Genomic DNA, 23,852 nt, shown 5'->3' on the forward strand with positions numbered 1-23,852 from the left:
ATGGAGCAGCTCGCAGGGCGCAGGGGAGGGCCCTCTCGGTAGGGAGCTTTTGCACGCGTTCTGCGGGAAGTCCCGGGGTACCTGCGGCTGTAAGGGCGAGCGGGGCGCTGCAGAGTTTTCCACGGGGTCTCTAGAGCTGCCGTACCCCCTGGCCCCTCTCCCAGCTCTGCCCCTGCCCGTCGGGCTGAGGGACTCACCGGTGCCCCGGGCACCTCTCGTGCTGGCGGCGTGATTTCTGGGCTGCTGAGCCGCAGACTTTCCTCTTCGTTGCTTCTGTTTGTGCCATCGCTGCTGCCGTCTGAGGGCGATGTGCTGACTGTCTGAATTTTAACAGCTCGTTGCAGCAGGAGCTGTAACTTAAAATGCAGCTAAATTTAAAACTCTATTAAAATTCCCCTGAACGCAGCTCCTATTTTTATCCCAGGAAGCTCTGGAAACTTGCAGATTCCTAGTGGCCTGTACAGTACCGAGTGGTTTGCAGACGGGGTGTGAGCTGTGCTCTGCAGCCTTCCGGAAGGGGTGATTTGGGATCCCTGGTCTTGCCTTGGGTTCCGAGCCCCTGTAGCACGTGGAGAATACGTGAAGCAGTAAGGTGAAGCAGTAAGGTGAAGCAGTAAGGTGGGGAGCTACGCTGCCTCTGCTCTTTCTAAACTGTGGAGGGGCGAGGCTCCTCGTTCCCCAGGAAAGGATTTAGCTGCATATATCCCCAGGGAAGGATTTAGATGCATATAAAGGCCAGGCTGGATGTGGCTTTGAGCAATCTGGTCTAGTGCAAGGTGTCCCTGCCCATGGCAGGGGGGTTGGAACTAGATGATCTTTAAGGTCCTTTCCAACCCAAACCGTTCTGTGATTCTATATCCCTAGGAAGCATAACTTAATGTATTGTAGCCGGTGCGGCTTCCAAAACTTGCTTTAAACAAATAACAAACCGCCAATTTGGAGCGGATTCTCTGTGCTTTGTGCTGGTAACGTATTTTTCTGTTTGGAGGTGGGAGGAAAGGGCCGGGCGGTTTATTTAGCTCTGGTTTCTTGGCAGCAAGATGGAGACCGCGATGCTGAACTTGCGGAGTCGCTACGATCAACTTGTGCGCCAGGCTGAAGTTTTAAGTGAAGGAGACGAATACCGTAAGTTCTGTTGTGCTATAAGAATACAAACTTGCAAATGAACATTAGTAGCTGTTACTGAAGGATCTGTCGATGATGCTGTGGGTAATAAGACTGACACAGATTTGAGGGTTTTGTTCACTCTTGAGAAATATGAAGTCACAGGCTGAACTGGTAGGCAGGGCCACGTTCTGCTTGTAGCGAGCTGACTTCATCCACGCAGGGTCTCCTGTTCTAGCTCTCGCCAACATCTGTAGTGTAGGTGGGTTTGGCAAAAGGCTGGCTTCTCCACCCTTCAGCTGAGAGCAGGTCATGTTTGCAGAGCTCTACTGTTGGCAGGAGGAGGGCTGCTGCACCTCCTCTGCTTGCCTGGGTAGCTAAAGATGTGCGCGTCTCGCCTCCAGAGTTCATTCAGTTAGCGAAGAACTTTGAAGAGTATCGGAGAAAATGGCAGAAAACAGAGAACGAGCTCGGCAGGTACAAGGATCTTCTCATGAAAACGGAAGCTGAGCGTAGTGCTTTGGACGTGAAGCTGAAACATGCTCGCAATCAAGTGGAGGTGGAGATCAAACGAAGGCAAAAAGCTGAAACGGACTGTGAAAAGCTGGTGAGTAATTCCTTTATTATCAGTCAGCTCCTTAGAGCGTGGAGACAAGGTGATTAAATTACATTCATCTGTGACATCATTCAAAGTAAGGACTGGCACTCATGATTGGGTTTATTCCCAAGGGAGGAAAAAAACCAGGAACAACAAATTGGCTTGGCTCCTTGTAGCCTCCTGCTTTGGGCTGGCAAAAGGCGACCGGCTGCTGTTTGGAGCCGAGCTGCCGTGACCTGTCAGAGCACGGGCTTGGCAGCCGTTAGCAGTCTGTTGTCACGAGTTCTGGGAGCCTGTCGGTGTGGTGTCTCCCCTTGGGATTGGTTCGTATGGTAATTAACACAGTTCATCCCGGGGCAGCTTCTGATACGATCTACCTTCGCAGGAGCGGCAAATGCAACTGATTCGAGAGCTGCTCATGTGCGATGCGTCTGGGAGTATTCAGCTGAGTGAAGAGCAGAAGTCTGCCCTGGCCTTTCTTAACAGGCCACAGGTTTCTGTAGGGGGTCCAGGCAACAAAAGGTAGGCAAAACCCTGTTTTGTCTGAGCAACCTAAGTGGCGAATATCAATCTGGCCGTGTACCTCTGACACGTGCTGCACCCGTATCAACGGTTTTACCTCTTAGTCCAGCTTGAAGCACAGTTCTTCTGAGTCAGTAAGATTGTTCTGGAACCGTGGCTGACTGAAAGCCAACCTGATACAAATTTCTTCTAATTTTTGATTTTTAGGCTGTCTACAATAGATGAATCTGGCTCAATCCTGTCAGACATCAGCTTTGACAAGACTGATGAGTCACTGGTAATGTAACTCCCAAGCCCTAAAGTTTCTCTCCACAGTAGAGCCTTAGGGGTGTGGGGTAATCTCTTGAGACCCCTTGTGTTGAGATTACTGTGATATTAAAGTGGTGGAGCTGATTTGCATTTCTCTGGTGTGCTATTGGCTAAAACTTAATGAAAGTCCTGGCCAGAGGCTGTGTGGTATTTACACTTGTGTTGTGTATTTCCCACAGGACTGGGATTCCTCTGTGGTGAAAGCTGTCAGGCTGAAAAGGAGAGAGAAGCGGGTATGTCCAATTCTTTCCCTTCAGATAGATTCCATTGTGAGCCCTAGCTGACACAAAGTCACCATCTGTCATCTCTCCCCCACCTGTAACGATGCCTGAGCTACTGACCACAGTCAAACTTGAGGTGGATGTGTGTCTGCTGGGACTCAGATCTGCTGTGTGGGTTTAGGTGGAAAGTTCATTCTGATGGCAGTGTTTGTGTGCTGAAAGTGACTGGAATTCTGCATGGCATACTCTGTTGTGGCCTGGGGTTTGCAAGACAGCACGTGAAGATTATTAACAGCTGCCAGATTAGGGGAAAATTATGTAGGAAGATGATATCCTCCTGCTCTGTAAGGAGCTGGTGCTTGTTCTGGTCTGCTGTCAGTCGGCCTAGGTGGGAAAGGACAGCCTGAAATCATCACCAGCAGAGTTGGGGAGAGTCTGGGACTTGATTAGTTGCCCAACTGTTTTGTGGGTTTCCCTTTTTTTTTTCCTTCTCCTTTTTTCTGAATTGGATTACAAAGCTGGCTAGGGAAATGGTTTGAAAGAGCAGGATTTTGAGGCCTCGTGATACTTCATGGCAACTTCAAGGTTGAAGAACAGGTACCGTGGAAGAACTTAGTGCATCTGTGGTGTGTGCAGACAATAGTTCCGTCCTCCTAGTTGCAGGGAACTAGTATAACACCAAGCTGACAGCCTACCTGCTCCACTTAGAAACATACCTGGTGTCTTTTCAGCGCTCTTCCAGGCAGTTCATTGAAGGCCCGCCGGGTCCTCGGAAGAAAACTCGATCAATTGACACCACGGTGGACCAGGTATGGTGGTTCCAGCTGGGTTTGTGTGCATTTAAAGTAGTAGGCCTGTTTCTTGGGCTGACAAACTAGAAAATCCATGTCCTGTAGCATTGCTGTCATTAACCGCACGTTTCTCCTCACAGGGAAATGAATCCATAGTGGCAAAGACGACTGTCATGGTCCCCAACGATGGTGGCCCAATTGAAGCGATCTCTACTATCCAGACTGTGCCCTATGGTCTGAGAAGCCAGAGGAAGAGTGGTAGGTGTCGTGTCTCCCTTTGTCCTCGTCTCGACGCAATGGCTTTGCAGGCCGGAGGCTGTCCTGAAATGTTACTTACCTCCCTCCAGCACCAAGCAGCTGCCTGTGGCTTGTGATGCACTTCTAAAGCAAAGGCTGTGGGGGCTGGGGATGATTCCATCCAGTCAACGCTATTCCTCTTCTGTCTTTCAGGTCCTCTGAAGCCTTGGAGCAGCGAGTCCAGCATGGGCAGTAAGCAGCTAGAATCCAAATCAGAGACTGATAGCTGTGGCACCCCACAGAGCAACGGTGGAGTGAGGCTGCATGATTTTGTTTCAAAGACGGTAGGCCTACAGGCAGGAAGAACTCGAAAAGCATCTCCTTCCATTTTTAAATGTGTGTGATATCAAGCTCTTGATAAGAGGCTGCCAGCCATTATGTCTCAGCTCCGTATTAGCCGTAGTGGTTACCTGCACAGATCAGGGAATATGTTATCCTACGTGGCTGGCCAGTTTCGAAATCGGTTATAGAATGGTTTGGGTGGGAAGGGAGCTTAAAGGTCATTCAGTTCCAACCCCCCTGCCATGGGCAGGGACACCTTCCATAGCCCAGGTTGCTCAAGGCCTCATCCAGCCTAGCCTTGGACACTCCCAGGGATGGGGCATCCACAGCTTCTCTGGGCAACCTGTCCCAGTGCTCCCCACCCTCTGCAGGAAGGACTTCTTCCTGGTATCTAATCTAAACCTCCCCACTTTCCATTTAAACCCGTTACCCCTTGTCCTGTCACTACAGGCCCTTGTAAAAAGTCCCCCACAGCTTCCCTGTAGCCCCTTCAGGCACTGGAAGGTGCAATAAGGTCTCCCAGGGGCTTCTCTTCTCCAGGCCGAACCCCCCCAACTTTCTCAGTCTGTCCCCATGGCAGAGGGGCTCCAGCCCTCTGAGTTTGGAAAGGCCTCTGGTTCTTTCCAAGTCCTGCTGAGTTGCTACCCTGCTCTAATCTCTTCCCATCTCTATGCTTTGAATCTTTAGGTTATCAAGCCAGAATCGTGCGTTCCATGTGGAAAGAGAGTAAAATTTGGAAAAATCTCTCTGAAGTGCAGAGACTGCCGGGTGGTCGCTCATCCGGAGTGCCGGGACCGCTGCCCTCTTCCCTGCATCCCCACCATGACCGGCACTCCAGTCAGAATTGGAGAGGTGAGCCTGGGGCAGGAGAGGACACTGGGCTGGCCTTTGGTGGGCGTTTGAACGTGCTCAGGCTTTGCCTGCTACGGACGAGCCGCTGTTGCGCAGAGCTGCGAAACGAATCGGGAATGAGCTCGTTGGCGCATCCTTTGGTGACCAGGGCGGGGGCGGTAGGCACGCGGTGCGCGGAGGGTGGCGAGCGGTGAGCGTGGCAGCTCTGGGTAGGCAATCCTGAGGCGTCACGCCGCTGGATGTGACGTTGCTCTTCTCCGGGCTGGTGAAGAAGGAATAATGTTCGTTTGTCAAGCCTAGGTCACGCTATGAATTCCTGAGAGAGTGTTTTCCATGTCTTGCAGACTGAGAATGGTTTTTTATTTTCCCTTCTGCCTCTTAGGGGACCTTGATGGACTTTGTCCCTTCCACTCCTCCGATGATCCCCTCCATCATAGTGCACTGTGTTAACGAGATTGAGCAGCGCGGGCTGCATGAGGTAACAAGAAAACGAGGTGTGAAATGGTGATAATGACTTTGGTGTGAGGGAAACAAACTGTTACCCCAAGTATAGAATAGAATCATAAAATCACAGAATGGTTTGGGTTGGAAGGGGCCTTAAACATCTAGTTCCAACTCCCCTGCCATGTGAAGGACAAATATCTCTATGGTGTGTCCACTGCTGCTCAGTGCGTGACCGAGTGACCAGTGGTGTTGGGGGAGATGGTGGGAGCGGAAGAATCTATAGTTGAGGTGGTTGTTCTGCCTCTGAGCGATGCTTTCTGTTAACAGACCGGCCTTTACCGGATATCTGGCTGTGACAAGACGGTGAGGGAGCTGAAAGAGAAGTTTCTTAGAGCAAAAAATATTCCTTTGCTCAGCAAAGTAGACGATATCCACGCCATCTGCGGCCTTCTCAAGGACTTTCTGCGCAGCCTGAAAGAGCCCCTTCTCACTTTCCGGTTAAACAAGACTTTTATGGAAGCTGCAGGTAAGGATTCGCTAAGTGACATCACCAATGCTTTCCCTAGGCTCGACGGGCATGGGTTTAGCTGTCGTGTGACCGGCCGGACCGAGGTGCTCTGTGGAGGCCTCATGCTCGCAGCTGTGTTCATGACATGTGCTGGGATGGTCTCTCCTGTACCGCGCCGGAAGAAGGAAGAAACAAGTTCTAGTGCTTGGGCAGGATAAAAAAATATTACAAAATAATTACAATGACACATGAAGTTTCTAGCTTCCGTTTTTCTCAGGCCAGCTCTTAGCGTGAGGGGAATGGTACAGCTGTCCCCCTGCAGCCACTTTCTGAGGTCTAAACACTTTATTACTTCTTTCCCCCAGAAATCGCAGATGAGGACAACAGCATCGCTGCTATGTACCAAGCAGTCGGTGAACTCCCCCAGGCCAATAGGGACACCCTCGCTTTCCTCATGATCCACCTGCAGAGGTACGTTCGAATGGGCTGGGGGTCCTCGAGGGAGGATGTTGTCACTGGCGCTTTCTCTAACTGGCTCTTGTTACCACTCGTAAGCAGGAAGTCTTCATTCTGGAAAGTTCTGCTTGTTCAGAGGCTGGAGTGTGTGTAGGGCAGGGGAGTTGCATGGCAGGTGAAGGGGAGAAGCTACGTTCTCTCTTAATTATCCTTTTTACTACAGGGTGGCTCAGAGCACGGAGACCAAGATGGACATTACCAACTTGGCCAAAGTCTTTGGCCCCACAATAGTTGCCCACGCGGTACCTGATCCTGACCCCATGACACTCCTGCAGGACACTAAGCGTCAGCCCAAGGTAGGTCAGCAGAGAGGTCTGGCTTGGTGACCGCGTGTCGTGGTTTAACCGTGGTTTAAGGGACCGCATCCCTCTTTAAGAGCCCAGGGGAGCTGAGGCGATGTCTGCCCGGTGTCAGCGTGACAAAGCCGTGTGCCGGATTCCATCAGCTACTCGTGGGTCTCTCTAGGTAGTGGAGCGACTTCTGCTGCTGCCGATGGACTACTGGAGCCAGTTGATGATGGTGGAGCAAGAAAACATTGACCCAGCCCACGTCATTGAGAACATGAATGCCTACTCCTCCCCAAAGACACCAGATGTGAAAGGTAACCCCTGGGTGCAGCTGCTGCAACAGAAACAATGACCCTCAGCCAGAGCTGCCTGTGAGATTGCCAGAGCCAGCCTTTCCTGCGCGCTCTGTGGAGGAAGAGGGAAGGAAAGCATGCCAGGAAACACCAGATTTGTCTAGTATTTTTGACAGATGCTAGGGAATGTCTAATGTTCCTTGCATGGCAGTGAAAACTTCAGCTGTCCTCGTGTTGCTCACTTGGCTGCCTCTTTATTGACAGTGAGCATGCTTGGACCCCTCACTACTCCGGAGCAGCAGCTCTCCAAGACGCCGTCATCTAGCTCCCTGTCCCAGAGGGTCCGCTCTACCTTCAGCAAAACCACCCCCAAGTGAGTGCCAGCGGGTGTCCTGGAGATGCTGGGATGACTGCAGGTGGCTTGGGGGTTCCAGGAGAACCAAACCCACAACTTTTGGACCCAGTTCTGGGAGCAGCCTGGATTTACTACACGGTCAACTCCCCCTTGACCAGGGCTGTAGTAACGGTGCAAGCTGCGTAACCGTTGAGTGTTGTCTTAGGGTAGGGAGAGGAACGCTTTGTTTGGGAGGCAGGTAGGACTCGGGTGAATGACCCCTGGGAAAGAGCTAGCGTTGGACCTCGATATCCCAAATCCTAAACTGATATTTTTCTGCTTCTCTTGAACTAGATTCGGGAGCAAAACCAAGTCGACGACCCAGCTTGGGTATCAGGGCAACTTCTTTGCCTCTCCGATGCTGAAGTGACGCGGACCCGGGAGTTAGCCTCGTCCCAGCATTTGCACACCAATATGCATGAGCGCAGCAAACACGAGTCCCCTCTGTGGCCCTTGACAGCTTACGTAAAAAGATTGTTTTCCTCTTCTCTTTCAGCTTAGCTGAGACTTTTAATGGGATTTTATTGTGCAATGTATTTTTATTCCCTAACGTTGTGCTGAGTTTAGTGTTGATGAAGAACATAACGAGCAGGTTTGGTTCCAAGTGTTAATAACTGCTAGAGGAGCTCACATCCCTTTTTCTGCCTGGGCAGAACAGTCATACGAGGGTTTAAGTGGTTTTTAAAGACTCTGTAGGTAGCTTTTCACACAGCACTGACCCCTCCCCACTGGAACTTGGTCAGGATCCAGCCTTCCAAACCGCACAGGTCTGTCCTTGAGGAGCGCTGTGGTCATGCAGCCCCTGATCCTTAGGATGGCAGTGTTGCACTTGTCTGGTGGCGAAGACTCCTTAATTCACCGCGTTAAAGAAGCGTTTCCTCCTGCCGTGTTTACGAGGGGCAAATTTTGTAGAGGACAGTCCGTAGGTGCAAACCCAACGGATTCCTGGGTAGTTGAATCTCTAGTGCTGCTCGTACTGGTGAGGGAATGGGGGTAGTTTATTAGCACTCCTGCTTTTGGGATTCCTTGCTTTCCCAAATTGGGACATGTGCCCATGCCCAGTGCTGTGTGGAACACCTACGTAAGTTTTTAAAGTGACTGTTTTATTGAGCTCTGGAAAACTGTCCTGAACTGTGCAGCAAAGTAAATTATGGTGTTCTATGTCACCTGCAGTTCTCTGCTCTGGCTGATGCTTCTTGCTCGTGCTGTAGGGTTCTAACCAGGGTGTAAGTGTCACCCAGGGCTGTAACGCTGAGGCGCTGTGCTCTGTGTAGCTTCTGCCCCCAGGACTGGGGTCTTTGCTGGGGCAGGATGGTGCACTGGGCTCATGGGTCTGGAAGAGGAAGGAAAGCGATGGTTTTGGTCCCCAGTATCACATCAGGAGGTAAAATGTCCTGGGCTGAACGTGGTGGCCTGGGTTGTCTCTCTTCCCCCTTAGTTGTGGGGCCTGGAGGGTGACGTCCTCTCCTGCCGTGGCTGCACCCTGGCTCTGACCTGCTGCAGGATGTGGGGTAGCTGGGGGCTGCTGCTCCCCATCCCTGGTGGGGCTGGGCCTCCAGGGCAGGCACAATTCTTTGGCCTCTGGTGTTTTCGTGCGTACCAGCTGTGCTTGAGGGGGACACTGAGGCCTGGCCCCTTCCCCAAACCCTGTGTCTTGGACACGCTTGGCTCAGACCTTTTCTGGAGCATCCTCTTCCAGACTGGGTCCTTGCTTGATCCTTGTTGGAGCAGAAACGGGTGTTCGTGGCAGGCCAGCTGCCCTGGTCCCCACAGCTCCGCTCTGGAGCTGGGGTGTTCGTGGCAGGCCAGCTGCGCTGGTCCCCACAGCTCTGCTCTGGAGACACCCTAGCAAGCCCCCCACCCTGCTTCCTTGCTGCTGGCCACAGAGGTGGCCCTGCCAGTGCTTGGGAGGGTGGCTGCAGTGCTGGGACGGGGGTGTGCACCCCCTGCACCGGCTGGGAAGGACACCCGTTTCACTGTGGGGTGTCCTGGGCCGCCTGCCCTGGGTGCCCCCGCTTGAGCAGGGGCTTGGACGAGGTGATGCTCAGAGGTCCTGCTCTGAACAAGGGCGCTGTGCTGAGCCGTGCCAGCCCAAAGCCGCCTCCCGGGAGCTGCTGCGAGGCTGGTGCTGTGCCCTCGCCTCATGGGTCTGGGTGAGGCGTCCCCCTCGGGGAGCGATGGCTGGGGCTGTGGCAGACACACTGGGCAGCACAGAGACTGGAACATTCTCTGATCCTTAAACAGAGTATTTCCTTCCGGGCAGGTCCGATTAAACAGTTTATCTTGGAGGAAACCAAACTGACAGAGAAAAGCTTAAGCCAGGAAGGAGGATCCTGGTTTCCCTGACCTGAAGCTACTACCTTCCCTTCACAAACCGGGTTGGGGTCTGGATGAACAGGATGACCAGTGGTCCAGGCAGCAGGATCTAGACTCACCCCTGGAGCCCACCTTCCCCCTGGAAAGGGCTTGGTTAGCAGGAAAGCTCTGGGGCAGTAACAGGGCCGAGGTGATGGAAGCTGCGGGGCTATGGATCGTGGCCGTTATCATTAGAAGGACAAAGGCTCTGTGCGACTCCAAGGCCTTGGCACTGGGGGTTGTCGGGCTGGTTTTGTCTGGGTCTGTCCTGACCTGCCCGGCACTTCGCTGTGGTACATGTAGCTTGTTTACCTGCACCAGCACCTGCCTAGCAACGAGCTGGCACCGGATTGATTCCCAGCAATTGCATTTGCCTCGTTCTGTGTAACAGGTACTGCAGCTGCGCCCAGCTGAATCCCGTGCGCTTCCTTAAGGAGCGGGTCGTGCGTGGAGCACAGGATGCCCCTGGGGCTATCAGCAGCTCCTCGGTGATCCATCACTGACCACTGAAGATCAGGTTTGGCTGGTGACAGAATCCAGACTTGGAGGTAGCAGAAGCAGCGCGAGTAAAACGCAGGATACGTGGTGTGTCTGGATGCACTGGGGAGCTGCAGCTCTGGGAAGGAAGATTCAAGTGTGGAGAGTAGTAGGAAATGCATTTTAAAAAAGACCCAAGTAGATCCTAAACCGAGGAGGAAGAAACCATCAACCTCTTTGTCATATTCCTCCCAGCAGAGAACTGAACCCGTTCGGGACGCAGGCGAGTCGCTGCAGCGCGAGGGAGGCGGGCAGCATTCCTCACCGGAGGAGCGGGGAAGGTGCTGAGGTCTGCGGCCTTCGGTTTTTCCCGTTACTGACAACCTTTAATAGGAATGGGTGATTTGGATATTGGTTGTTAGCGCTGCCGTAACTGGATGAAGGGTAGTTGGGTTAGACTGAGGCATTAATTAGCTACTAGTGAGTTGTAACTCTTGAATGCTGGCATCAGCGCCTTCCTGTGCGCTTTGGCTTGTGCAAGCTGCTTCTCCGTTGCCCGTGGGGGCCGGGATGGGGCGGTGTGAGGGACAGATGTCTCCCTCCCCTGGGGCAGGGGCTGAGCTGGGCTGTGGGCAGCGCTGGCGGAACGGAGGAGAAATCCAGAGCTTGACTCCCTCTGGCCTTGGCAGTGGTTCTTGGCTCTTTCCCCTGCTAATATTAGGGCTGGTTTGAGGAAGATTACGGTTCAGTGAAATAGCTATTAATATCATACAAAGCTTGGATGGAAGTCAAAACTAAGAGCAAAGGAGAAAATGGCCAAGTGCACAGCTGAAGGGGAGGTAGAGGCTTGGCTCTGTGCTGTGACGGACAAACGGTGGGAAGGAAAAGCGCCAGAGCCACAGCGAGGAAGAATACAAACGGCTCTGGAGAGCGCTCCGAACAGCCCTTGGCTCCAAAGTCATGTCACATCCAGTAACTGATCGGATTCACCGAGCCGATGGAAAGGAAATCCTGGTTTGTTGGCCCAGACGTTTCCTGAGTTTGGAAAAACATCTATCTCTGTGTCGCAAAGCTCCTCTGCTGCCCACTCGGCTTGAGCCACCTTGGGACTCCGACACCCTCCATCCCTCGGGAATGGATCTGCTTCTCTCGGGTCTCTTCCTTTCCCCCCAGCCACCTGCTGCTGTGACTGGGCAAGGCTGCAAGCCCGGGTTTCCATCTTCCGTTGCTGCAGCCGCTGTGGTTGCGATAAGCTGCGAGTAGAGCTGGGGTACAGTCTGCAGGAATAAATAACCTTCATAAGGCCAAGGGAGCAGATTAGGAAACGCGGCCAGGCCAGCAGGCTCAGAGCCTTTATCACGCAGGAAAAGGGAAAACAAAAATCCAGGCTCCTGGCCTGATTCTTCTCAGATGGGATGACGGGCCTCTGAACCCCAGAGTGGTCTGCAGCACAAAGCTGGGAAGGCAGTGCCTGGGGTTGGGATGTTTCAAGGAGATTCAGCTGTGTAGCAGGGCCAGAACTGAAAGTCATAGAATTGTGGAATGGTTTGAGTGGGAAGAGACCTTAAAGATTATCCAACCCCCCTGCCATGGGCAGGGACCCCTTCCATAGCCCAGGTTGCTCCAAGCCTCATCCAGCCTGGCCTTGGACACTCCCAGGGATGGGGCATCCGCAGCTTCTCTGGGCAACCTGTCCTAGTGCTCCCACCCTCTGCGGGAAGAATTCCTTCCTGATATTTAATCTAACCCTCCCCACTTTCAATTTAACCCTGTTACCCCTTGTCCTGTCACTAGAGGCCCTTGGGAAAAGTCCCCCCAGCTTCCTTGTAGCCCCTTCAGGCAGTGGAAGGCTGCAATAAGGTCTCCCTGGAGCTTCCCTTCTCCAGGCTGAACCCCCCAACTCTCCCAGCCTGCCCCCATGGCAGAGGGGCTCCAGCCCTTGGAGCATCTCCGGGGCCTCCTCTGGGCCCACCCATCTATATCCTCCCGCTGCTGGGGGCCCAGAGCTGGAGCAGAACTGCAGGGGGGTCTCCCCAGAGCGGAGAAGAGGGGGAGAATCCCCTCCCTTGCCCCCGTGCCCACGCTGCTCTGGATCCAGCCCAGGATCCGGTTGGGTTTCTGGGCTCCAGTGCACACGGCCGGCTTACGTTCAGCTTTTTGTCCCCCAGTACCCCAAGTCCTTCTGCTCAGGGCTGCATGGAGTGAGGTGCAGCAGGATGTCCCTGACGGAGCTGCAGTCCTGGCTGGGGACCCCGGAACTGCCCCCAGTACCCCAAGTCCTTCTGCTCAGGGCTGCATGGAGTGAGGTGCAGCAGGATGTCCCTGACGGAGCTGCAGTCCTGGCTGGGTACCCCGAATCTGCCTCCCCTGTTGGCACTGGTGTACAGGCGAGACTCCTAGGAGTCGGGGACCAAAAAGGTGTTTTCAGTTTCTATCACACCTTCAGATCATACTGACTCCCGCTCCAGGCCGCGCTGCACGCAGCTCTGCGTGTGGACGTTCACTCTCCCCAGGGCACGAAGGCGGCGAAGGCAGAGTTTTGCCAGTATCTCAATACCCGCGGGAGGCAGCTGATGGGCAGCTTTGCTCACCGTCCAACCCCTGGCCGAGAGCTACGCCGACAGCAGCCTGTGGTCCCCACCTGCTCAGACGCCAGAGGAGATGCGGTGGGCTGCAGCATCCTTTACTGGACCGAACTAGGAACCCTTTCTCCTAGACAAAGGGTTTCTATACTTCAAAAATGCCTGTTTTCTCCGGCCGTGTCCTCTAAGGCAATTCCTTCCAGCCGCAGCCTTGGCTTCTGTCCTTCGCAGCAGCAGATGGCAGAGGGTTTCCATCACTCGCTGTCAGGCGCAGGCTGGGGGGGGGCGTCTGCGTTGCCCTTCTCCCTCCAGCCTGTGAATAACCGGCAGTGCTGTTGCACCCCTCCTGGATTTCTGCCTCGCAGCTGGATTGTTTTTTAACAATATTCCGATTTCCCTCCCCGCCTCCTTATTTGGATGAAAAGACCTATATTTGGGAAGGATGGCTGTTTCCCTTGGGTGTAAACAGGGAAGGAAACCAGCCCAGGACTTCAGAGAGCAGGAGCTGCCTGTGGAGGGCGTTCGTCCTTCATCACCGAGCGGTGAAGGGCTCGAGAAAATGACAGGGCAGCCAGTTTAAAATGAAAAGAGAATGTTTTCTTCCGTCTAGTGCCTACTGAAACTGTGAGAACAACATTGTGTAAACGCAGCCTCTGCTTCACCAAAATACTGACCTTCTTGTTTTCAGTGTGCAGCAGGGAACTTGCCTCTCTGTGCGTGCCCCGATGCTTAGACTCACCCAAATTATCATAGAACCATGGAATGGTTTGGGTGGGATGGGACCTTAAAGATCATCCAGTTCCACCCCCCCTGCCATGGGCAGGGACCCCTTCCATAGCCCAGGTTGCTCCAAGCCTCATCCAGCCTGGCCTTGGACACTCCCAGGGATGAGGCATCCGCAGCTTCTCTGGGAACCTGTCCCAGTGCCTCCCCACCCTCTGCGGGAAGAATTCCTTCCTGATATCCAATCTAAACCTCCCCACTTCCCATTGCCCGTTACCCTTTGTTCTGTCACTCCCTGCCCTTGGGAAAAGCCCCCCCAGCTTTCTTGTAGCCCCTTCAGGTACTGGAAGGTGCAATCAGGTCTCCCCGGAGCTTCCCTTCTCCAGGCTGAACTCCCCAACTCTCCCAGCCTGTCCCCATGGCAGAGGGGCTCCAGCCCTTGGAGCATCTCCGGGGCCTCCTCTGGACTCACTCCAACTGGTCTATATCCTTCTGATGTTGGGGGCTCCACAGCTGGAGGCAGAACTGTAGGGGGGATCTCCCCAGAGGGGAGCAGAGGGGGAGAATCCCCTTCCTTACCCCCCTGGCCACACTAATTATCAGATGCTGGACATTAGAACTATTAAATTCCTCCGGATTAAGGTGTCCTAGACATTCTGCTTCACTGACACATGAGCATCAGGTGACATGTAGCTGCCACAGACTCGATTTGCTGCCATGAGATGCTGCAGTGAGCTCTCTCTGGAGATTCCAGTCAATAGCTTCACTCCAAACGTTCATGGTTTCCCCCCAGACTGGCCAGGGGCCGCTTACGAAACTCTCTTCTAGAACCTGCAGCGAGAGCTGGGCAGCTTCTCTGCGCCGAGAGCAGAAGGGAGCCGTTAAACACTGCAAAATCTTAGGCTGAAACACCTTCCTGAAGGGCCTATCTCTCCTGAATTAATCTAAATACGAGGATCCGACTGTTTACCGCTTGGTGAGGCAATGGGGTCACCGCAGAGGCTCGATCAACAGGAGAAAAATAATTCTAGGGAAAAGAAAACAGATGATAGCGAGGGGTTCAGTTAACTGACCTCAAAAACACAGCCCTCCCTGCCTGCTGTCTACGTGACCGCCTCGCCATCTCGCACGTACAAAGGGTACGTCTGCAGAGCCCTGGAAGACGCTCCGACACCAACGAACTCCCCTGGCTCCTCAGGGAGGGCTTCTTATCTCCAAAAGCAAAGCCTTCCCTTCTATCAGGGCTCAGAGAGACACTCAACTGTCTTCCAACTGCTCTGATGCGGTGATAAGCCCAGAGCATTCGCTGCTCAGCGGCGCTGGGAAACTCCAGGGTCTGATCTGGGGCGGGCAGCTTGGCCGTGGGGAGCAGCACCAGCCCTGCCGTGAGCACGCAGAAGAGTTGGAATCCAGGGAAGCATTAACGGTGCTCTGGTTTGGCCCAGCTCGTTCCCCACGAGGGGCTGGAGCCTTCACGCCCTCGCCCGCAGCCGGGTAGTGCAGAGCTACCGTAAAAGCCGAAAGTGGCTCCCCCCACTGCGCCCCTTGTGCTGTGTGTGGTACCCCTGCTTGACTGGGGGGGGCTCCTAGAACCCGTCAGGATGTGAGCTTTGTGGAGCGGAGGTTTTCCAGGGGTGGGAATGGCCAGGACCCAGCTGCATCATTCCAGGGGACTGAGGATGGTTCAGCTGGGAGGGTAACGGGGACACGGGGCGGGTGCTTGGTTTGTCCCTTAGGAAGGAATCAGAATATCAATATCAGAAGGATATTGACCACTTGGAGCGAGTCCAGAGGAGGCCACGGAGATGATCAGAGGGCTGGAGCACCTCTGCTATGACGAAAGGCTGCAAGAACTGGGCTTGTTCAGCCTGGAGAAGAGGAGGCTCCGAGGAGACCTCATTGCAGCTTTCCAGTACCTGAAGGGGCTACAAGGCTGCTGGGAGAGGACTTTTTACAAGAGCCTGTAGTGACAGGACAAGGGGTAATGGGTACAAATTCAAACAGGGAGGTTTAGATTAGATATCAGGAAGGAATTCTTCCCAGAGAGGGTGGGGAGGCACTGGAACAGGTTGCCCAGAGAAGCTGTGGATGCCCCATCCCTGGATGTCTTCAAGGCCAGGCTGGATGTGGCTTTGAGCAACCTGGTCTAGTGCAAGGTGTCCCTGCCCATGGCAGGGGGGGTGGAACTAGATGATCTTTAAGGTCCCTTCCAACCCAAACCATTCTGTGATTCTATGATTCTATGAAGGACGGATGAGGAGATGGGAGCAGGACGGGTGAGGAAGACAGCTGGCTGCAATAGGTCCAAAACAAGACCAAATCCTACACTTCTCAGAAGCCAACGCATTGCAGAAATCTTGGACCCGTCCCGCGGCAATGACCGCCTGGGACAGGGGGCATGGTGTGCCAGTCGTCTTTGTTCCAAACCAACTCTTTGTCTAATCCTGTGTTTCTCTCACTGGATTTAGGATCTCTTTTCTGTGGCAACAAGGGGTGCTCTCCTTGTCTGGATTCAGAGTGTGTTGCGGGTCAGTGGAGGGAGGGAGACAGCACTAACTCTGCCGAGAGACCTGGGGCTCAATCCCAGTTCCAGCACAGGAAAAGGGTAGGAGAGGATCCATGGGATCCACAGGGTCGTTAACTAATAAAAGCCAGAGCGCAAGAGAAAATCAGATCTCCTGATTCCAGCGGCCGAGTGCTGGTCCAAGGGCACGTGGTCCTACTATCATGGCATAAAAATAACAAGAAATTGCGGTGTTAAGATCTTGATAAGATCTGCTGCAATAGTTCCAAGCCAAATGCTCCGAGAGGAACGGGAAAAGGGGAGATGCTGAAGTGCTGACAAGTGGCATAAAAATAACAAGAAATTGCAGTGTTAAGATTTTGATAAGATCTGCTGCGATAGTTCTGAGCCGAACGCTCCGAGAGGAACGGGAGAAGGGGAGATGCTGAAGTGCTGACAACCTAATGTAACGTGTAGAAGGAAAGAATTATTCTTCTTTCTTTCTACAGTGGATGATTTTAACATTCTGTTAGTTAAACTAATATAGATATCGAAGGGCAAAGCTGTTTCCTCACCGCTTAGAAAAAGCCAAAGCATGGTACGCTTGGGCTAGACCACAGCAGCAGGGGGTAAGGGGAGGCAGGATCTTCCCCAGTGGCACGTTCAGGTGCTTTGGATCGGTTTAAGGAATGCAGAAGCTCTGTAACGTGGCTGAGCCTACAGAAAATTCCACAGAAGCAAAAGAAAAGGGCTGTCAGACCTCTGTGACCAGTCAGTTCAGGCAATCTATTATTCTGGGTGTATCTGAGATGAACGGTAGCTGGTTCTAGCTGGGTCCTTCCTTCGTAGGAGACTGTTTCACTGTTAAGTAACAGGGAAATCCTCTACATGGAGAAGGGAGACCAAGGAAACGGTAGATCCAAGTCTTTCTCAAGAGAGGCAGCTAACATCAGGTCGTGCTGAGAAGGTAAAAATATGTCAGTCTGACGTCAAGGGGCGATGGATTCTAACGGATCTGAGTGGTAACGAGGGAATAATCTTGATGCAATAGGGGAAAAAACAAGCTAGAAATGCATTTCCGTTCACGATATACTTTCAGGTTGTCAGGGCAAGATTAAATTCACTCCACAGGTGGCAGAAAGGAGCCTCCCAAAGCTTGGGAGGATGGAAAACAGTCAAGAAAAATGGCAAAGGGTTCTCTTAAAAAGGAGACTGAAGATCCAGAGAGAATTATGTGGTGTTGGGATCTGAGAAAACAGTGGAACAAGCAGTCAAACACGTTGTTTGTCAGCACCTAAAGAAGAACACCAAAGAAAATGAGTAACAGGCAATATTAATTTGGCAAGATCCAAACATCCCAAGCTCAGATAATTTACTTCTGCAGTGATGTTACGAGCGCTGCGCTCCAAGAAGAGGCAGTAAATACAATTTTATGGCTTTTGACACTCTTCCACATGGTGCACAAGCAAGCTAAAGAAAGGGTTCGGATAAAATCACGCCAGAGCGGATCCAAGAGTGAGTGATGAGCCCTGTGCAGAGGAGAATTGTCAGTGGTTTCCGTGCAAAGTGGAAGGGTAGAAGCAGAGCAAGTGTTTAAGAGCAGGTTAACCAAAAGGGGTGGGAACGAGGAAGAGAAGCTGTCAGCAGCTTCGGCTAAAGGTAACGAAAATGGAGTTGCAAAGTGGCTACAGAGAGAAAGGTCCTTCTAAAAGTGTTAATTCAGGAAGGAACAGCCAGTGGACAGGGATGGAACCTGGGTATTTCTGCAAACAGATCTCCCCTGTATAGTCTATTCCTGAAAAACCACTGCTCCCTCAACTGCCGTGTTCCTCCTGGGACTTGGCTCTCGGAAATGTCAGTCCACCCCTGCTGAGAAGGCTTTTACCCTTGGCCAAAGTCACAAACGAGAGATTACATGATGTGACTTCCTGTGCGAGCAAAACTGGGTTTGACGACCCCCTGAACCTCTCCGCCTGGAAGGTTGAGACTTGTTTTCTTGGGCTTTAACTTGGAACCGATTCAGCCCAGTCTTTTTGTCCTAACTTTTATCTAAACACAAAAAGAAGGGGGAGAATAAAAATATACAGTGTCCTTTAGAAAAAGAAAACAAACTCTATCACTCCCCAGTTCTGACTCTTCCTCCATCAGCTTTCGGGAAACAGCGTGACAGGGGTGAGATTGTTTTATATAAACTGTAATTTCCACCCAGCGAGATGACGGCTCCGGCCTCGCTTCTCTATCAAGTGGAGCTGGAGGTGGCCATTCCTCACCCGGGTGAGTCTAATGGCCTAATCCTGCACGAGATATCTCACCAGGACGGCAGGTTTTCCCGCTCCCAACGGCGTCTCCTGGAAGCTTTGCTTCATCCGTGTGTTCTCATCCTGGATGTATCAGCAGAGACTGTTGCTGGTGACAGAGCTGTGTGTGCCTGCTGGTTCCATCCCCCCAGCTGGTTTAGTGGCTTCAAATTTATGTTGGATTAGGCAAGAAGAAACGTGGCACACGAGTTTATGGCGTCCTTGTAGCCCACGTCTGGGGACACGGCTCGGTACAACCATGGTGGACGCTGGCTCTGTGCTGGCTGCTCTTGGCCAAAGCCTTCTCCGGGGTCACTTGGCACCCAGGTTACCTTCAAAGACTTTCTAATCTTGTGGGTTTTTCCCTTTCCCAGTTCAAAGTACCCGAAGCACTGAGAAGGCTGTCAGAGCCTTCCCGAGTAGTTTATTTTTAGCACGGCATCGAGAGCACGCTCTGTGCCCCGAGGCGTGCCGTTAGGTGATGGGAAAACGCTTGAAAAATCGAAACCTCCCCATTTTCTACAGAAGTGAGCTCTTAAACCTGCCCAGACTTTCGAGTGCCTTCATCCAGTCCTTGTGATTGTAGCGCATTTGATGGGATTTTATTTGATATTTCATTTTCCAGACGTTTCTCCCCATGAAGGCGTTTATCAAGTCTCTCAACCCCCTCTCCCTAAAGCACTCAAATCCCGAAATCTCTTGCCCTAAAGGCTTTGACCGAGTCCCGTGGTGCTGGGATGATCCCAATGGCGACATTGGCCCCGCAACTGCTGACGGGGGGAAAACGAGAACCCCTGATTGTTTTCACAGACGCGTTCCTGAGGAGCAGCTCGCGGCATCTCAGCCCCTCGCTTATGAAACTCCCCGCGTGTGCAGGCGGGAGGCGTTTCCATCCGGAGCTGGGACACATCAGCCAAGCAGAATTTCCTTTGAGCTGCAGATAAGCAGATTCTGGTGATAGAGGGGCCCTGCTCAAACAGACACCGGGCTTCCAGCTTTCAGAACAGCCTCCAGGGCCAAAGGGGAAGGAAGTATTTAATATTGTGAACACAGGACATACAGAGAAAAACAGCACTTGGAGATGCATCACCCTTAAACACACACCCTGAGCTGTTAACCCACTGCTGCCAAGGGGGAGCATCCCCAAAGCGGCCTCGGGGCTTAGGGCACGCGCAGCCAGGCTGAAGGTTTTCTAAGCCAGGGCAGCATTTGGTAAAAATTCCTTGGGAATCGGCAACAAAGGGCCGACTCATTGTGCAGGGAACCTTGATCAGCCCCGGAGAAAGCTGATCACGGGCTTCATGTGTTGAAAAATGAAGTCGTCTTTGTGAACAACCTGGATGGTCAGATTACAGAAAGCAAATCCCTGCAATAAAACAATCCCAGCCTCCTCACTGAACGCTGCGGAGCTGAGCTGGGAAGCGTGTCAGGGCACGCACAAGATCCCTTCTTAGAAACTGCAGCTCTTTTCAGCATCAGCAGAATTAAAAAATGTAAGAGTCTCCACTTCCAGCGAGCAAAGAGAAGCAGCAGCACGCTGCACTGTCCACATACTGCCCGGAAGATATAGTGGGATGATAAAGCTGTGGTCAAAACCAGCAGACGATGCGGGCAGGCTCTGAGGCAGGCTGGTTGGAAAGAAAATCCTTTAAAAACCGTTAACAAACAAAGCACAGGCATAGCGAACCAAGGAATTCTGGGAAGGTGATGGAGAAGCACTTTCTGGTTTCAGGTAGACGCGCCCGCGCCCTCGCGACGAGCACCAGCGAGGAGCAGAGACGGGCACAGAGCTACACCGTGGCCACAGATGCCATGAGTGCAGAGACTGGAGTCCGCAGAGGGAAAGGGTATGGTCCAAGAGCCTCCCTCCTGCTTTCCTGCTTTCCCTCTGCTTTTCCTGATGAGAGATATGGTTTAGTGGCGGACAGATACGGTTGGACTGGATGATCTCTAAGGTCTTTTCCAATCCAGTGATTCTATGATTCTATGAATCTAGGGATACGGGAGAGGCTGACACCGGAAAATCCCCATCTCGGGGCAGAATATCCAGTGGCAGCGGCTTTGTCCAGCTGAAGCAAGGGTGGGTTGGCTGATGAGCCGCTGTTCAAAGACCTGGAATCGCAGGGTCATGCTGTATCCTGGTAGTTATCGGTGGGATGAAGGCTCTTCAGCCAGGCTGGATCCAGCTGCAGTCCGGAGCCTGCGTAGTGGCTCCCCGATGACGTGTGCCTGTCACCCCAAGCAGTGCTCCCAGGGGGACACCCCCATCCCCATCCCCATCCCCTCCAGCCCAGTGAAAGGGGTGAGGAGAGATGGTCTGCCCAGAGTTCCAGAAACTGCCTCAAGATGGTGCTCCAGCCAATTCCCTGCTTTTTAAGGGATTTGCTGGCATTACTGATGGCTTTTCTGTGCAGGTCCTTGCTTAATGGCAATAAGGGAGGGTGGATCGGGCTCAGCCCTCGCAGGGAGCCTTCGGCTGCCTCTGCCAAGCCATCCCGCACTCTGATAGCTCATCGCTTCCAGCTCATCCCCTGGAAGCCCCTGAGCGGCTGCTGGGAATGAGTCACAAACAAGGTCCCCATAGGAAAAGAGAACTATGGATTCGTAACCTTGACAGTCCTGGGTAGGAAAAGTTTATTTGTCCAGCTTGCTTTATAAATAACTCCGAAAGCAGCGGCTTTGTTTTCGTGGTCTCGGACTGGATGTGCGGAGGAACCTCAGCAGAGTGCCGGTCCGAGCCCTGGAGCCGCGGCCAGGGACACCAGGCATTTTCTTTAATGACTCACAGCACGCAAAATACCCCACAGGACAAGCCCAAGGAGCAGGATCTGTGACTCCATGGCATGGGAGTGCTGTGGGCATGGCGCTGAGGACCTTCCCACTCCCGCTGGCCCCTGGATCTTGCCAACATATTTCCTCCATCCATGCCGTGTTGTGCAGTGCCGTAGAGAGAAACATCCCCCTGCTGCGACTGGGTGTTGCTGGTTTGCACCCTGAGGGAGAAAAAGGGTTAAAAAGCAACTGGAGCAATTCTGGGGAGAATGGAAAGAGGGAGGTCAAAGAGCAAAATGTTAATGGAAGGATTCATGGGGGAGGGGAGCCTGTGGACTCACCACACAGGTAACTCCAAGGAGAAACTGAAACCCCCAGAGGAAAATTAACCCTACGCAGGCAAGGTGAACCCTTGCATTTTAAGTCTGTCAGCAAGGAGGGTCTTTTAGCAACCGCTTGCTGCGGAGATGGGGGATCAGCGACCTTAAATTGGGAAAGGTACTTATCGTTTGCTTCTTGGCTGGAGAGATGCCTGGCTCCCATAGCAGCCGACGGTGAGGGATGCCCTCTCGGAGTCAGCCGTGTGCCATGGATAAGGAGGAGCCAGGCCTCATCCTGGCTGCAGTCCCACAGAAGGCTCCTTGCTGGTCCCATTCCCAGCACTGGACACCTGAGGATCCCCCGTGTCTCCCATACAAGTCCTGTGGGGGCAGAGAACAGCATTAATGAAGAGCTGATCCTTCCATTAACCACGTTTCTTCTCCAACCCCTCCACCTCACAGTGCTTTTCTCCCTTTTGCAGGACAGGAAGAGCTCCAGGCTCTCCTTTTCTTAGAGGATCTGGACAGGTGCTGGAAAGGGGCAAATACTCTTTTACAACAAACAATACAGCTGAGGATTCGCAGGATGCTCCAGGCATGGCACAGGCAGACATCACCCAGGCACCAGTGCCCAGCATCCCTCGGCAGGAGCCTGGCGATGGTCGGCTGGCGGGCACTGGCGTCCTGCAGTCCTTAGTCACGGGACAAGCATTGGACACAGGGAACTCTGCAAAGTGTGTGGAAAAAGAAAAAGGGGAGGGCGAAGAGAAACCCTGTGCTCAGCACTTCAGGCTGTTTCTTCCTTGCGAGCAGCTCTTCCCCAGGCAGCTTCACCTCCCCTAAACCTGGTTTGCAGAAGACTAAGGGCTCAAATCTTTAAAACTAGATACTTCCCTTAGCCAACCCACTCTTCCTTCGGCCCTTATCGGCCCTTACCTGTCTCCACTAGGTCGCTTTAAAAGTCCCAGACGTTTCCTTCCTTTGTTTGTCTTGGCCAGAAAGGGAAATGTCTTGTGTGTCAAAGGTTTAGTGCGAATTCCTGTCCAAGCTCTTTAGTGCCTCTGGCCTCAGTAAATCAAACTTCTTCTCCCGACCAGGGATTTGCACAATCCGTCAGACTTTCTCCCCTTCCTTCTCCCTCTCCTGCCTGCACACAGCATCGAGATGGAAGCGACAAAACAACAAGGGGTTAAATCCCTGCTGGTTGGTGCAATTTGGGGTCCGGAAAAGAAGCCGGAGTTTCTCAAGGTCTGTGCCACTGTCCCGGCTCTCCGAGGGCCTGGTTGAGACGGGTGAAGAGCAGCTGGCAGAGAATGAGCCCTGGACAAGTGGTGGTTGATAGGGAAAACGTGAGCTATTAATGGTCAGATTTCAATCCACGAATGATCAAAATCAGCGACTCCTGGGGAGCATCGGGCCCACCGGGATCTCATGGAGACTTGTCCCAAGAGCCTCCCCTTTCTCTGCCCTCTCAATCCTTCTGTTGTGTGTTGCTCCCTGGTGCCTGTTGCCCCCCAGGTTTTGTCCTGTGTTTGCTGCCTCCCACGAGATGCCTGTGCCCAGGTGGCAACTCTCAGGACTTGGAGGAAGCTGGAAAAACATCTCATCCAGGGAGAGAGAGATTTTACTGTGCAGAGTACACGGTACAGGACTCAAGGTTTCAAATGTCCCGTTACCGCGCCGTCCAGTGACCCTACAGGCATGAAGCTTCCCCTGTGGGTGATGAAGATGCTCCGGACAGTCCCCATTCTCCTGGTTTCACAAGAGGAATGGAGTCATTTTTTGGTGCGGGAATTTATGATGGGCTTGGCACAATGGTTGGGTGAGAGCAGAGCTTGCTGGTAGAAGAAAGCTGGAGCAGGGTCATTCTCTGGCATGTTGGACTGAGCAGCTCTTGTGGGATACAGCACTTGTCTCAAAACTGGCACAATAAAGCCAGGGGCAAAACTGAGCATGAAGGGGGTAGTTTTCAGGAATTCCTGGCAGCCCTCATGGCTGAGTTGGCTTCTCTGGGTTGTTTTCCCATTAACTGCTCTGTGCCGTGTTGGAGCAGCTCGTTAAGAGGGATGGAGTGAACAGATCAAAGAGCGTGAAACATCCTTGTCTGGGGCAGGTGACTTTTCTGAGTGCTCTGCTCATCCCTTCCTCTTTAGGAAAATCATCAGGACTCAAAGACCTGGAACAGGACACTGGGGTCCTGCCTAGAGACGTGAGCAGGAGGCGCAGCCTTTATGAGCTCTACCTGAGCTGCAGCACCCTTTCGCTCGCGCCCGTGGCAGACTGATGGTTCCTGTCATCCTGGAAGAGTGAGAAAGGTGGTAAACCTGGGACATGTTCTACAGAGAGGTACTGGCCTCCCATTTTCATCCCAGCCCTTTGCCCGGGTTTGCTCTCCATCGGGTGAG

At 52.9% G+C, this 23,852-nt stretch overlaps 1 protein-coding gene across 1 annotated transcript; it reads left to right on the top strand.

Annotated features, from left to right (window-relative positions):
* The first annotated feature begins 1,040 nt into the window (after positions 1-1,040).
* On the top strand, positions 1,041-7,788 carry RACGAP1 (Rac GTPase activating protein 1). Its single transcript, XM_010150176.1, has 16 exons — positions 1,041-1,125; positions 1,509-1,711; positions 2,088-2,224; positions 2,432-2,501; positions 2,713-2,766; positions 3,486-3,563; positions 3,686-3,803; positions 3,996-4,126; positions 4,812-4,976; positions 5,359-5,454; positions 5,748-5,946; positions 6,294-6,399; positions 6,608-6,740; positions 6,910-7,045; positions 7,289-7,397; positions 7,713-7,788. The coding sequence occupies exons 1-16, from the start codon at positions 1,041-1,043 to the stop codon at positions 7,786-7,788; spliced, it is 1,896 nt and encodes a 631-aa protein (XP_010148478.1).
* The last annotated feature ends 16,064 nt before the right edge of the window (positions 7,789-23,852 follow it).

The sequence above is a fragment of the Eurypyga helias genome, unplaced genomic scaffold (genome assembly GCF_000690775.1).
Source record: "Eurypyga helias isolate BGI_N326 unplaced genomic scaffold, ASM69077v1 scaffold7814, whole genome shotgun sequence".
NCBI lineage: Eukaryota > Metazoa > Chordata > Aves > Eurypygiformes > Eurypygidae > Eurypyga > Eurypyga helias.

Excerpts from the sequence above, each read along its gene's own strand:
- RACGAP1 (XM_010150176.1), top strand. The coding sequence starts at position 1,041 with ATGGAGACCGCGATGCTGAACTTGCGGAGTCGCTACGATCAACTTGTG. Across the intron at positions 3,804-3,995 it reads GAGAAGCCAGAGGAAGAGTG|GTCCTCTGAAGCCTTGGAGC; the intron begins GTAGGTGTCGTG and ends TCTGTCTTTCAG. Across the intron at positions 6,400-6,607 it reads CTCATGATCCACCTGCAGAG|GGTGGCTCAGAGCACGGAGA; the intron begins GTACGTTCGAAT and ends TTTTTACTACAG.